Source organism: Apteryx mantelli, chromosome 2 (assembly GCF_036417845.1).
Source record: "Apteryx mantelli isolate bAptMan1 chromosome 2, bAptMan1.hap1, whole genome shotgun sequence".
NCBI classification, from domain to species: domain Eukaryota; kingdom Metazoa; phylum Chordata; class Aves; order Apterygiformes; family Apterygidae; genus Apteryx; species Apteryx mantelli.
Genome location: NC_089979.1, coordinates 121,381,822 through 121,397,355, shown reverse-complemented (window position 1 = coordinate 121,397,355; position 15,534 = coordinate 121,381,822). Strand labels below are relative to the sequence as shown.

Genomic DNA, 15,534 nt, shown 5'->3' with positions numbered 1-15,534 from the left:
AAAGAATGCAACTTTTTTGTCATTAGTAGAGAATTTTTCCTTTAAATATGAACAGCTTTAACAGTCTTTACATTTTTATCAAGTTCTTCTAGTCTATTTTAACATGATGCAATTGATTAATATAAGTACACTTTACAAAAAACACGTCTGGTGTTTTTTGTCTGGTCTAAAGCACAAATTCCCAAGAAACCTTACAGTGGAGCTAGCCAGCAAGCCAACTGTAAGCTCATCTAATCAGAAGCTGATACTCAAGCCTTGGGATAATTCGCATCTATCCCAGGGCATGGAACCACAACAGCCTTAGAAGCACCATCACCTCCTATAAATAAGTAGATAGCATATGTCCATTCTGACCATCCCAATGATTCTGTATCATTTGATAGCTTGGCCATAAGACACTTCTATCTCGCCTGGGGGAGGGGCTGAAGAACAAGTCAAAATACTCTAAGTGCTTTCTGAAGGATGAGCTATGAACAGTTAAATGGCAACTGCATTTCAAGATCCTTTTTAACACCTTGATACAGAGATGAGGCGAGCTGATGAAATGTTGTGAAGTGCTAGCAGTACACCCAGGACACACAGTTCTTCTTAGTCACCAGCACAAACCACTATATTATTCCCATCCTTATTTCTCAATGTTTTGATGACAACTTGTGAAGCTCATACAGTGCAATACAGAGGTTGCTGATGGGCAGAGAGGGAAAGCCATGCCATTGGTCTGGCCCCCTTTAACTCTGCACACATTTGCAACTGGTACTTAAAGAGAGTTCCCAGATCCCTGCCAATGGTAAATGTTCTCTCCTATTCTCTCCAGCTGCCTAAGAGACCAAAAGACCCTGGTTGACAATCACTAGGAGGTTTTGATGATCCTTTGACAGGACTATAGCAATCTACTCTAGCTGGTCATAAAGTCTATCGCACAAAGGAAAATATAAGCACAATAAAAGGCTTTACTGTGTCTCCTTAGCAACACAAACAGGGGTGCCAGACCTGTGTTGTCCTCTTTACACTGGCTCCCCACAGCATTTGAGATCAAGCTCCAGATTTTGGTTCGCATCTTCAAGCCACTCACTGTTTTGATGATATGTGAAAGAATGCTCACCACCACAGGCTAAAAGATGCAGTTGGCAGTTTTATTCCTCTGACTGAAAGGAGCGGAAAACAGAACTTTTTCTGGTCTGAGGCTATGAAAAAATCTCTCCTAAGAATGAAGGACTATGTCTAAGCCACCCATCTCCTCACCCACATATAAATCCATTTCTCTGATGTGGCCTTTGTTATTAGAAATACCTAGCAATGCATACCCTTAAACACAAACTACCCTCCCCCTCCTCTGCCATTCCCTCCAAGTTTACTAAACCCCTTCTATTCAAAGCAAGCACATGCTTTTTCTCTGGAGAGAAGAAAAACCTAAAGAAAAAAGGACAAATGCTAGTAACATTACTTAATGTTGCACAAAGGATGTTGAGACAGACTTACATGCACAAAGATGTATTTATGGGCTCTGCAGTTAATGGCATATATTGCCTTTAACATAACTGTTACTTTGGGGAAAAAGACAAAAAGGAGAAAGAGAGAGACAGTGAGAGTGACAGAGAGACAAAGAAAGAAAGAAAGAGAAAAAAGGAATGAGAAAGGGAAATTGTTCTCCGGTGGCCAGCCAGGAAGAGAAGTGACATGGTCTCTCACACAAGCATCCTCTCCTGTGCAGCAGGTGATCCCCCATAATGCTTTTTCCATAGTAACTATATAATTTTCATCAGGATCTGCTCAAACTCCCTACTGCTTGTTCCTGCTTATTATGCTATTAGCACCAACAAAAGCAGACTTCATCGGGTGCAAGTACTGACTGGTTGTACAGCTTTGTGCATGCATATTTTTGGGCAATACTTATCAGCTTTCAAACGACTGTTACCTACTATGTTATTCACTATATCTTGTTGTCCTCTAGAACAGACTAAAAGCTACAAAACAAGGATTAGAAAAGGGGAGGGATGAAAAGGGGTGACTCTCACACTAGAGGCCATCGCTTTCCACGAGAACCTGCTATAACAACAGTAGTGGGTCGTGCAGCTGCAAGCCCATAGAATAACTGCACAAGAACAACAGCATGAGAGGAACAAGGGAGAAATCCTGCCACGACAGCTTCGCTTCGGAGTACAGAGGTGAAAGGTTGTGCATTTGCAAGCGAAAAGCAGATTGCAGTGTTACAAGCGAAAGACAGCCTGCAGAATTGCAAATGGCAGGCCCTTCGCAATGCAAAGGGTCAGGCACTTAAGGCACTGGGCAACACTGAAACACTTCTAGACAGTACTGCAGTGTGAACCTATACAGACTAGAACAAGAATTGACAAATGACTGTACTAACTTCCTATGCCTGTGACAGAATAATCATCTTTTTCTCTAGCTGGAGATGTAAAGAGCACACTGTTTCTCCATCAGAATAAAAAATATACAGTTTGCCCTTCTCAGCCATTCCTGGTACTCTGGACTCCATGTCTCTTACCTTGGCCAAAAAGCTTTCTGATTGGGAAGTGTTGTGATGCTCTTCTAAAGAAGTTTCCATTGGGAAAACACACCCTTTACTATTCTCGCACAGTCCCTTTCCCAGCCACAGACATTTGTGTAAAAGATTGGGGCACTGCCACAGCACTGGCCTTGTTAATGCTATTCACTCTGGAATCTGTTTATCTTCTGAGATGGCTTTTTATTCCATTCAAATTCAGTCTGGATTAAGTTTTGATAGGTACCAATTCAAGTAAGTGCTGTAAAAAGTGCAAAAAACCCAGCCCAGAATGTTGCAAGTGGGTCCTGATCCTCTGACTTAACTTGACCCTGAGAGAACAAAACAGGTTTTTACTTTACAATCAGGTTCTGTTCAGAAATTATTTATAATGGGTTAATATATGACTAATATATATCAACAGATTTTTATACACATGAGCAGCATATGTAAACTCTAGTTTCCACATCAGTGGAAGATATGTAGAAGAATCATAGAAACCTTGCTCACCTAGGGAATAGTCAGACTGCTTAGCATCTATTAAACACCTTTTGACTCTTTGTTAGTTTTCCATTAACCCATTATAAATAGAACCTTAATGTAAAGTCCAAACAAAGTTTATTAGGCATCTGTGTTTCATTTTCAGATTGCCATGAAGCAGTGACTACAAATTATCAGCAGATTAGAAAGTCAACATTTTTAACCCCCCCTCAGAGAATTTATCAAAACTAACGCCTTCGGGATTAAATAATAATAGCAAATGACAGTTTCTAGAATTAGATATGCCAAATCATTTATCATATGCAATAATTACCATCAACTTCAATTTGCAAAGATCAGACTGACATAAAGAAGTGAAATTATTAATGAGCTAACAATTCCATTTTCCCTTAGGACTGTAATTCATGAGACATTTAAGAAACTGATTGGTTTCATTATGATGGGTTCAAGGTAGAGCTGGCAGCAAAGAAGACAGCATATCAGACATGGAGAGACGTGGAGAATGACCCTCACCCAAGGATTCTGGCCAATAGGGGAATGAGTTCAGTACCTGTCCTGGCAGTACAGCGCAGTGCTTCACAAAAACCATGTGTTTACACTCAAAGAAAATAAATATTAGCAAAAAGAAATGTCTGTGGAATGTGAACTAGCAGAAGAGACTAATTATTATATGGAAGTGCAGGAAGAGCTGCGATTTGCATTTTCAGAGTATCTTGTCCAGGTAACAGTAAAACATACACGAGAGATCAACAGATCAAGTAAACTTCCAAGAAACAATTAAGCAATGTCACTAGCAGTATTACATAATTGTCTGATGAAAATTACTCTGCAGAGCATTTATGTTGAGATTCTCTCAGTGGTTTTCACCTACCTGTCTCCCTTCCATAGCTCCTCGCATTTCCTTGAACGTCGAACTAAACTCTCCAATGAAGTCATGCTTGCCGTTGGAATCCCAGTCCCAAACTATGCACTGGGGAAGGAAAGCAGAAAAGAACAGAGGAAAACATTTTTCTTCAGATAACAAACACATTTTATTGAAAAATACTACCAGAGAAATTATGATACACATTTGGTGGAATGTTTTATCTAGAAGGAAAACACAAGAGATATTAAAAACATATTCTTGTCAAGATCAAAATGAAATGACAAGTGGAATCTCAACACAGCTTGCTCTAGCAGCTGTGTGTAATGGTGTTGGCTGATGAAAGCAAGTTCATGTATTTAAAAAGAAATAATTCATTGATGGCATCTTTTACACAGGTGCAAAAAAAAAAGACTGTCTATATTTGCATGTTCATGCTCAAATGCTGTCCTGAATGAGAGTAAATTACTTCTCTCAAGCTCTTTATAAATATCACTTAATTTTCAAGACATTAGTTGCAGTGGACAAACATTATTATTCTTATTTTTACAGTCAAAGATGGTGAGGAAGTAGTTACAGAGATCATTTTCTGAAATGGCTTTGAATTTGTACGCATCAGTGTTTGGTGCCCATACCTTGGCTGTTTTCCAGAGTTGCCTAACAGCTACTATTCAAACCAACTCCCAACTGGAAGTCATTCATAAAATCGTGCATAAACATGAATATCTCTATGAGTTTGAACCGTGAAAATTTTATTTACAGACATTGCTAAATAAAATTCAGCTAGTCAAGACTAAAGCACCTAGCAAAAACTACAAGATTTGCTAAATATTACTTTTAAAATTGGCCCAAAGACAACAAGGGGGCTTACAACCTTAAAGAACAGAATCCCAGATTCAGCCTCATGGTCTTGCTGGCTAAAGCTCACATATATTGACAGAATCAGGAGACCTTTGCTGAAAACATCCTGCTAACAACCATCTCTGTTTCTTCTTTTTTCAAAGCAGAAATGCTTCAAAACCATCTCCATTGTCAGCAGGAGTGTGCTGACATTTGACTATCAGATGGCTTTGAGGGAAACTTTCTCTCCCTTCTGAGGATCAGATTCTGCTAGGTCTGGGTCTGGGTGTGGGGTGAAGAACTGGGTCAGTGGGAGAGGTGGAAGAGCCGCCTGCTGAGAAAGGCAGGAGTGACACACAACCCAGGGCAATGGGGCAGCAGTTGTGGAGTACCAGACTTAACGACAGTGGGTTTTATCAGATCGCTTCATCCAAACCAGGCTCAGCGCCTCCAGCCCAGCCCTGATGGTCAGACGACACAGGAGAACGAGTGAGGTTTACTCCCCAGAGAATTCTCACACTCAAGTCATTTGAAGTTTGCTTGGTCCAAAGGGACACTTCGAATTTACACAGTAGGGGACTGGAAATCACTGGATCTTGACTGGACATTGAGTGTTAAATCTTTCTAGGAAAGAACTCTAGTGAAACAGACTTCCATGTCCCCTGGCTACGGCTTCTAACCAGCCTGTTAATGTGGCACTGTTTAGATTCTTTTACATAAATTCTACCAGAGGTGTTAAACATACGAATAATTCAGCCAAAGTCAGTATGTGAGCACTGTAACCAATCCCTTTTCACTGGACCACGAAACCAGTGGTTTGTGAATTCACTTTGCCGGTAGGGGAAAAGATTCAATAGCAAACTTGAGGTATGTGCAAAATAATCAAATTCTTTGAGTGGGAGCAAAAGGATAAAAAACTTTCAAGAGAAAGACTAACTGACAACAATTTAACCCACTACAAGTGGGGTCTTATACAAAGTCTCCCATAATAGATTCTCACCATCTAACATCCTCCTAAAACAGCAGTAAGTCAATAAATGGCCTCTTCTGCACAAAATGTTTGTCCATGTCAGGTGCACTGACTTCAAGCATAGCTTGGAAGTTATTTGATCTATACATCTAAGCCAGTTTCCTGAATTTATCATGCTACTGAGTGCCCAGGAACCTCAGCTGCCTTTGTAAAAGGAACAGAGGTGGTGATTTCACTAAATTCATGCACAGGACTACTCCAGGCAGTATACCACCACATACTTTAAGTTCCTTATTCATAATTCCTTTAGCTTTCTTTTGAACTTTCAACACTGTTCCACTTAGCCTCATGAAGGGGCTTGGTTTGATGCAGGGAGAATTTCTCTGATCCATACTGTAGATGTACAGCAGCGCTACAAAGGACATAGGGAAAGAGTATAAGCACATCTCATATTGCTCCAGGCAATAATCATTTGAAATAGTTCACTGGTCAGGCAAATCCCAGTTCTTGAGCACTTTCTCATTTTTCCATCTTATCGCCTGCAATTTTGCTTACTTTTTTCATGTAGAGATCCCAAAAGTAAGGAAGATCTTGAGATGAAAAAGAGAAAGTATTTTTCTCTAAGACACAGACATCCTTTTTAGCAGCTTTGACCCTGGGGGTGGAGGGAGTGTTTGTTTATAGATTAAGTTTTATACAACAGTAATCAAATAGGACTGGGTTTCTGCATCTGATAGTGGTAATGTTGCCTGAAACATAATTAGACACAGTATTTTCATCACTAACAGCCCTGGTGAATTCTTTATGATGAAATTCTCATTAAAGAGTCCTATGCATTTGTTGTTAACTGATTTTTAGAAGAGCAGGTAACAAAAAGCTACAACAAAAATAGAATTTAATTTACAAAACAAAAACAAAAACCAAACCACTGAAACCATTTCTGTTTCATAAGTTGAAACTGCTTCATTTTCTCTTTATGTGAATTTTCTTATTAATGTTAGCCATTTTTTATTGAAATTACTTTCTAAATTTTTCATTGAAGAAAAAAATGGGTTTCAGAGATGAAACACTACTTAAAGAGATTTATCTGTAATGACTCTGCAAATAATTTAAGATCCTAAAAGTAACACTGACTGAAAAGATTTGTCAAAATGCCATAGCAAAATCGATGTAAATATGCAAAAAGTATAGTTTTAGTAATGCTTTTCAAAAAATGCTTTTGAAAAAAAGGCCATTTGTAAAAGGAAAAAAAAAGCTTTTATTGTGAAAATTTTTAAACCAGCTTTACTTTTCAGGTTCTGACTTTAAACTCCATTGGAGCATAAACAGAAGAACATACTCAATGTTATCACAGACCTCCAGGAAAAGATACTTCGAAATTTTTTTTTAGGATTCTACATCTTATGAAGAGGGAAAAGCTCTGACTGCTGATTTGGGGTTAGAATTTTAACTGGAGATAAGCAAAATTAAATTACATTTAAGATGGCCACCCAAACAGGGTCTGCTTGTTTTTTCAAGCTAGAGGCTTTCTAACTTTAGCTTTCAGAAAGCCAGATGGTACTTTAATCTTCATACTGGCTTCATGGAAAAGGAAAAAAATTACAGTATTATCTCAGTGCCATTTACACAATTACAGCTAAGGGAGAAAGGGGGTTCCTGCAAGTACATCCATTACAACTTCTTTTCAGTTTGACATTTGGCCATAGAAATTAATTGCTACTCTCTGACAAACATGTTGTATATATTAATGATTCTGCATTTCAACTGTATATGAAAAGTAAACTGAAAGCGTCCTAAGGCCCAGAAGTTATTAAAAAAATCTGCCCAGAGAAAATAAGCAGGGAACAACTTTGCAAAATCTAGAATCAGATGAAGACTACCGATGATAATCAAAGGATTATTTCCTTAACTATGAAATATTTTTAAATACCTTTTTTTTTAGGGTAGCCCTATATGCTTTTCATATCAAATCCTCCACAAATATTCCTTTACCTTTAAGTAAACCTTAGTGTATTCTATGGTCTACTTTCTTGCAGGTTCCTTAAGCAAATGATTAATAGTATATCTACAATCTATTAAAAGTCTCATTAATTTAAGGAGGCTTTCCATATGCTTAATTTTAAATGCTCTGGTAAATCAGTGTTCAGGCAACTGGTGAAAGAATTTAATCTCTGACCCATTGGTTGCAAGTTCAAATAAAAACTTCTGACTGTCTAATCCTGGAGGGTGATGGAATGGCACTGGCTGAAAAGATGGAGAACATTTCCCATCCCTGAATGCCCTTTCACCACACCCAGCATCCCTGCCAGCTGCAAAGAGAGGAAACATGGCCTCAAGCTCTCTCAAGGAATGGCACGATTCCTGACTGATCTAACCAGCCAACTCTAGGTAAAAGAGGACATCAAAAGCATCAGTTGTGGGAATCTAGATCTTCATTCCTTCAGCTTTTCTTGCAAGTGCCCCAAAATGAAAGGTTTCCTTTCAGGTTGAAAATGAACTTTTTCACTGGGAAGAGGGAGAAGGGTCTGTTTCAGAAAGAAAAAAATATTTCAGGTGGATGCAGATGGAACTTTTCTCTGACTTTATTTCTGTTCAGCTGTCTCACCAAAGCTAGATATTGACAATACTCTGACTACAAAGGGACATTCTGAGTAGCATGAAAGGAAAACTGTATTGGCACTGGAGCTGCAACAGCACAGGCTTCTCTGACTGCACTTCCTAATGCCTCCCAGAACCTGTCAGCTAGATTAATCACACCACCTCTGCAGGGACACCAAATTCACTTGCACAATTTTTGATTTTAGATGATTTCCACAAAAATATCATTTGGATTTTATTAACCATCCCCCAGCTCCAGCAAATACTGATGTTTTGCACTGCAGCCTAGATAAGAAATAAAACTATTTCCCCATTCAGTGTCTCCCAAAGAGTGAGGTAGGTTTCCTGTGTGAGAATTCAACAGCAAAATAAGAATTCTTACCTCAGATCCAGACCATATTATCCAAATTCAAACATTATTTTTTAAAATTTAATTTCTGTGACCTGACTCGAGACAAGAAAGAGGTGTTCCAAGTCTCAACATGAGACTCAGACTGCATTTTCACTGACCAAAACTCCCATGTGTTTATGACTCTTCTGTCCTCACCATCTTATTTATCTTTGTCTTCTGAACATTAATAAAGACAAAGCATGTTCCTTAAACATATGGAGAACTAAGCAAGAGCAAATACTGACCAATCTAAGTGTGTGTTTGTGCGTGGGCATGCACAGATACTGGGATTATTTTCCCTATATAGCTTCAGGGAAATGTTTAAAGTGGTTTGTCTCCATTAGGATTTCACAGTGAGACAACTATTATATATATAGTGCCTTAGCGCAGAGGTAATGGAGAGTCTTGTAACTTAACCTGACAATTTATGAACCAGTCCAAAATATGCTCCGAAGGTTAGTTGTTGACAGACTGGCAGTGAGTCTTACGACTAAATCCCATCTGGAAGCAGCTGACAGCCAGACCATGGAAATGTACTTCTTGAAAATAATCTGAGTTTCCTTCAGCCAGTCAGACACTGCAGCTTGCAGTATACACAAAGACAGCAAAAACTAGAAAGCTGTGCTTATGCACAAAGGTCGACCGATTAAAGTGTTTGTATTATTCATCCTGGTACTACCTTGCCACCTACCTGGAGAGGCAGAGCGTTGGACGACCGAGCTAAGTACGTAGGACCTTACTTAACTTAAAGCACTTCACAAACTTGGGATGAAAAGAGACTGGCTTGGGTGAGAGAGAAGGCCAAATCCATGGTTTATTCTCCAGCTGCTCTGTGCTAGCCAAAGGGCAAAGCAGCCAGGAAGCCTGTGGCCCCCAGCAGCCAGAGTAGTCCCTTGAAGAGGAGCTCCCTAGTCTGACCCAGCTCTGATGCAGGTGAGATCCTAGGTCATATATTGCATGAAGAATGAGATTTTTTGTGTGTGCTCTTACTTCAGTATCTATCCCTGAGACTCAAGAATGAGCTGAGGGGATAATACCTTTTAAGGAAGAGAATTATCCTTAGTCAGGGATTGCAGGCATTTCGTAGACACAGTTTAGGGCAACAGTACTGAACAAGAGTGGCTAATTAAATTCTGATCAGAAACTATGTTGGGTAGCTTTTTCCTTACGTTTCTGTAGAACAAGTTATCTTGTGACTAGGCAGGAAGGAGAGCGCTCATTTTTGGACCTGAATGTAATAAATTACAACCCTGGCAGTTGTAACACATTTGGCCATTTAGCTCTAAACTAAAATAACCTCACAGTAATTTTTAGGTAACAGTTCATGACACTTACTATCTCTCCAAGAAACAAAGGCTTGAGGCAGATGTAAGTGATCTGCCTGCTTCTGCAATCACACTGAACTGCAGGTGGTACAATGTGGCAAAAGGCTGCAAACAGAAACTCTCCTTTGGTTCATTCTCCGGGATTAATGACAACATTAAAAAAAATGGTTTAGAAAAGCAAAACAGAGACGATGATAAAATTCTCAAAAAAAATTTACTTCATTATCAAAGTGATTTTTCTGGAACAGGCTGTCTCTTATCTCAGTTATTATTACTTGATAATGAAGTAAACCTCCTACTGTACCTCCCTGAAGTATACGTACCCCACTTACAATACTTCAAAGCAGTTCTTTTTAAAGGAAGGCCTTTATCCATTATCTAGCCATTCTCCTCACTTGGTTATGAGAAAAGCTATGCAAAATCTTCATTATAAAAGCTAAGGCACTTAACGTTATCCTGTTTCCGTATTCATGATGTCCCAAGACCAAATTCTACGTTTATACACATCACAATCCTGGATTACATGTTGGAGAATAACTATATCAGAATTTGGTCTTTCCTGCTTTACATGAAATTCTTCACTCTGGGGCTTTTTCAACCAAACTTGTCATCACTCAGTTTTCTCTTTTCAGTAGTTGGACTTCTGCAAAAATTTAAAATAAACTTTTTGTGGCTCATTTCAGATTTCCTCTGAAGTTGGGCTGTGGTAATAATAGAGTGAAACAGCTGAAATGAACCATTATTTCTTGTGCATTTCTACCTGGCTGAAGTAAAACCTTCTCCACAGCACTGTAGAGAAAATACTTGAACTTTTCCACTCAGAAAAGGTATCTCCATTCTTTAAAATATTTCAGAACTACTCAAAAAACTGGACTAATAGGGGGAAAAGGGCTCACACCCTACACTTATTCTGATAGGCTATTTGCAGCCTTAGTGAAGACAACCTAGAAACAACTTTCTAAATTTTCTTCCTGACTATAGAGCCTCATTCTTTTTGAGAACTACAGCTCCTGTTCTGCAGAATTTGAATCGACTATATGATGATCATCAATGCACCAGCAAAGCTGGATCTGGTCCACAAGCATTAGGTGAAATCCTGGCTCCGTTACAGGCAATGAGACTTTTACCAATAAGCTTCACCACATGCCAGGATTTCATCAATATCTTTGTGCCTCCCATACAGGGATGGTGGTAATTGATACGTTAAAAGTTGACAGGGTTGTATTGGATTCAGATCCTTTGCCTACTGACACAGAAGGAGACTTGAGACAATGCTCATTGATAGCTTTCTCTTGGTTAAAAGACAAGTGATTCAGCATTCCCTTTGATATGCTGCAGTAAAACACAAAAGAAATCAAAACACAAAGAAAAATAATATTCCCGTAGATCTAAGAACACAAGAACACAAGAAGTTTGATTTTAAAATTATTTGCCTGGGAGAGAAGGAGAGGGAAAGGAAATTCTTAACCAGTTTTCTAAAACAGTTGCAGGTCCTCTGATTCAAAATCAGAGTAAGTAGTCTTGTTTTATTGATAGCTGTGATACGATACCAGCCTAAGCCTATTTCACTTCTTGCCAAATGAAAAAAGGAACCATTTGCAGAACCATCATCACCAACCCAGTCTCCCTTTACCACCACTGGAGATTTGAGCACATCCGCAGTGTGCAATTAGGGGAAGCCTCACGGTTGGATGTTATCTCTTCTTGACAGCTCACAGTAGTAAGAACCAGTAGGGTCATTTCAAAGACAATTACCTGAAACTGTAGCTTATTGATTACTATTATTTGTATTACAAGGGTGCCTAGGAGACTCAGTAACGGATCTTTCACTCTGTTCGGTGCTGACAAATGCACCTTTCAGATATTCCCCTGAAACAGGGAAATATGCTGTAGTACATTGCATCATTTAGGGTACCACTTACAATAGGATTTTCAGTGACTCTGTAGGCTTCAATGGTGACAACATAGACAAGCATCTACTTTGCAGCCACAGTTAGGTTTATGTAAAAAAATCCTCAGTTTATATATACAAGAAACTGTGCAGTTGCTAATCAGGTTCACTGTGTTTGTGAATGCATGCTTTTGTTGGTACACTGGCCTAAAATAGATGTCTGTGTAGCTATAAATCATTACCTACAAATTTATTAGAAACTAGGCTTTCTCTATGTTAAGGGCAAAGAATTCTATGTTAATTACAACATTCCTTTTTTTATCTTCTCATCCAAAGCACCCCTAGCAACATAACATGAAACAAGAAATGAGATAAGCTTGAAGTACCCTGTTCATATTCATGAAGATTCATTGTCTAACAGATGAGACAGGCTGGGACACTTTGAAAACAAATACGTAATGGTGACGTTCCATCTGAATCAACTGGATTCCAGTTTTTCAGCCTATGTCTTTGCCTTGATAGTCCACAACATAATGTGTAGCTTTTTCATACACGACATAATAAACATGCAAACAATAGCTCCTTTTCAAACACTGCCCTAAGGCTCCTTTTTTGTTTCATCAGTAAGATTATTAATGTCTCACACAGTTTTCTCGATGAGTATCACTCCTCCTATTTCACAATCTGTTTTGCCCCTATGCAAAGGAATCTCTCTTACAAAACTCTTGTGATAGATCAGTGTACTGAAACACCGGTGCCTCCCCTCATTACCAACATGTATCTGAGATTTGTACTCATCTGATTAGCAAACAATGCCCTGCACACCACAACAGGCATTGTTTATCGGCAGCCCTGTTTGAGGTACCTATTGGAGAAGCTGCAGGCATGTCACTGAAATTTATCATAACTCACGGGCACATAATCAAAGAGCTCTCAGCCAGAACAGGACTCTATCCAATTCTCACTGTTCACTTTTGGTCCCTAGAAAACACTCAGGATAGCTTTATCTTGCACTCTGAAAGTCAGCAGATGGAAATCAACCATTGTCTTACACCTAGAACAGAAAAGGAAGATGATGATACTTGGCAGATAGCGTACAAAATGCTCTTCTCCACTAGAGCAGCATGAATCTGTCCCCAAACACCACTTGTAATAATGACAAGTGTTTCTACAAAGTGACTGATTACACTGTTCTTTCTGTTGTCAGTCAGTGGGGGAGTTAATTACACATTTCTCTTGGATATTATTCCAAAAGAATGACTTGTTAAACAGCATTGGGGTTAATGGCCCTGAACTGGTGACTCTATTTGGTGGATAATATCACAGTATGTAATAATACCACAGTATCTATAATACCATCAGTGGAGGTGGCTCTTCCCAACTTTGGGTAACTTATAAAACTAACACTGGCAGGAGTTTTGTTATGGAATTTTTTTTGTATAAAGTGGGTAAAAAATCAATTAAGAAATAGGAAGCAACTCTAAATGTTTATAAAAACAATATTCCAAACCATGTTTCCTCATGAAAATCAAGAGTTGAAATGTTTAGATTTCTAGATTAATTAGAGACAAAGTGCATTGAATATAGAAGCCAGTATAACTCAAATAGCTAAAATCATATTAGAGGTCAAGGTTAAAGGTTAAACCTAAGATTCAGCTAAGGGTAAAGGCCTGGGAGAACAAAGGTCAAAATATTCCTCTCATATGAACATACATGATTTTTCAAACCCATTCTTGTGAAACTTCTACTGAATACTCTGCATTTGTTACAGCAGTCATTACTGTGTGTGAATAGTCTCTTTTTTCTTTTTTTTTCCATCCGAGTTTCAATTAGTGTCTTCACACAGACATGCTGTTGTTTCAAGGAGAACCCTTCATGTATCTCCTCTCAACTATTACATAGATTACATATTTAAAAAGAAAACCACCAGCAGTTCTCCTTTAGCACAACTCCTGAGTTAGCCTTCTGGCTAGAGTCTTATTTTATCTCCTATGTTGTATCTACTGTTGAATTCATCTCCTGCGAAGACCCTGAGAGCATCTCTGGGAAGAATCTAAAACATTGTCCTCCCACAAGCTCCTGCAGCACTGTAACATCAAAGGTTTCCAGTAAGAGTTAAATTAAGATCATGACATGGTGTCTGGCTCTTTCAGAAAAGATCACACACCAGTTAAATAGCAGATATTGTCCTGTTTCTTGGAAGCTTATGAACAAACTAAAAATGTGAAACAGACATTAGCACTGTTGATATATAGCATATCTTTTATATAATTGTTCAGATCTACTTTTTTGTACACATACAGTAACCTACTTTCTGATTTTTATTCTTTTACTAGGTAGAAAATAGGCTTTAACAGACTACATTAACTGCCTGCCTAAATCTATGCAGATTTCCTTTGTGCAATCATTTTCTATTTCTTTTCTCCCTGCATCCATTCAAGTGTTTTACAAATGCTTCCCGTAATAAAACTTTTCAGTAACTACTCAATGTTTTCTTGGTTTATCTCTTTTAACAACAAATGTGAGACTTTCTTTGAGCAAACATGTAATATGGTGGGATGGAAACGAGACTGAGCTCACTGGGCCCACTGGCCCATGAATACAGGGCTCCTGCAGTTGCCCATCAGGCCCGTTTCCAACATCTTCTGAAAGTCAGGAAGGAGCAGGCTGGAAACCCCAGGCATCCAGTGCAACAAATGCCTAGAGGCCTGGGAGACCCAAAGCTTCTGGAATATATGAAAGGGTTGAAAACAGAAACTTCTTCTGAAAGAAGATTTTGAAAAGACAGGGATGTGGAGGGAAGGAAGAAAAACTGAGGTAGAAAATATGCAGAGGAAAAGAGAACCACTGAGGTTTCCATATGCGTGAAAGGATCTAGAAACCAGGTGAAAGCCTGACCCTAGTAAGATAATCGAGCACTTTGCTATAGCGTCTAGATCCTTCCCCTGTGAAGAACGGGACTTGGGAAAGATGGGACATTATGGAATTTATACACTGTCTAAATCAACAGTGAAAGTCATATCCTAATATTTTTTAATATTAATATTATTAATTCTTCTCTCATCCTTGAGCAAGGATAAAGGATGTTACGTACAGGTACACTCATAAGGAACTCAGTTACATATACTGGAACTAAAAGGAGGAATCTGACAGCTTTCTATGAGGGGAAGAACATTTCTAGGTGACATATAGTCTGCTGCACACAGAATGCTCCAGAAAGGAGTGCAGGCCTAACGGGGAGTGTGACAACTTTTTGCCAAATACGCAAAGCACAGCATGAGCAAACAGCAATTTATTTGATTAATTTAATCTCCCTCTTCTGAAATGTCTACGAACAGATGATGATTTTTTTTGAAATGATATATTTATTTTGAAGAGTTTCCGTGATTATCCTGTTTCTCACTTGTGAGCAATTTGTTGTGACTAAGCAAAGGTTCGAAATTTGGTACTAAACAATCTCAACCAAATTCTGACGTATTCACAACGCAGCAAAACGAAAGAGTCCAAAGTGCCCAGACCCAGTGATGAGAAGGCCAACATTAAGATTTTCAGAAAGAACAACCCATTCAAATTCAGTTTCTTGGCATGTATAATAAAATATAATGTTGTTTGTGTCGCGCTTATCCTTGGGGTTTCTCTGTCTTCACTGAACT

The 15,534-nt window shown here is 38.7% G+C and overlaps 1 protein-coding gene across 4 annotated transcripts in view; it reads right to left on the bottom strand.

Annotated features, from left to right (window-relative positions):
- CPNE4 (copine 4) overlaps window positions 1-15,534 on the bottom strand; it is a 233,255-nt gene that overhangs the window by 51,607 nt on the left and 166,114 nt on the right. For all 4 annotated transcript variants that reach the window (XM_067291402.1, XM_067291400.1, XM_067291399.1 and 1 more), the window contains one exon: window positions 3,876-3,974. In XM_067291402.1, the coding sequence (XP_067147503.1) occupies window positions 3,876-3,974 (99 nt within the window). The remainder of the gene's footprint in view (window positions 1-3,875; window positions 3,975-15,534) is intronic.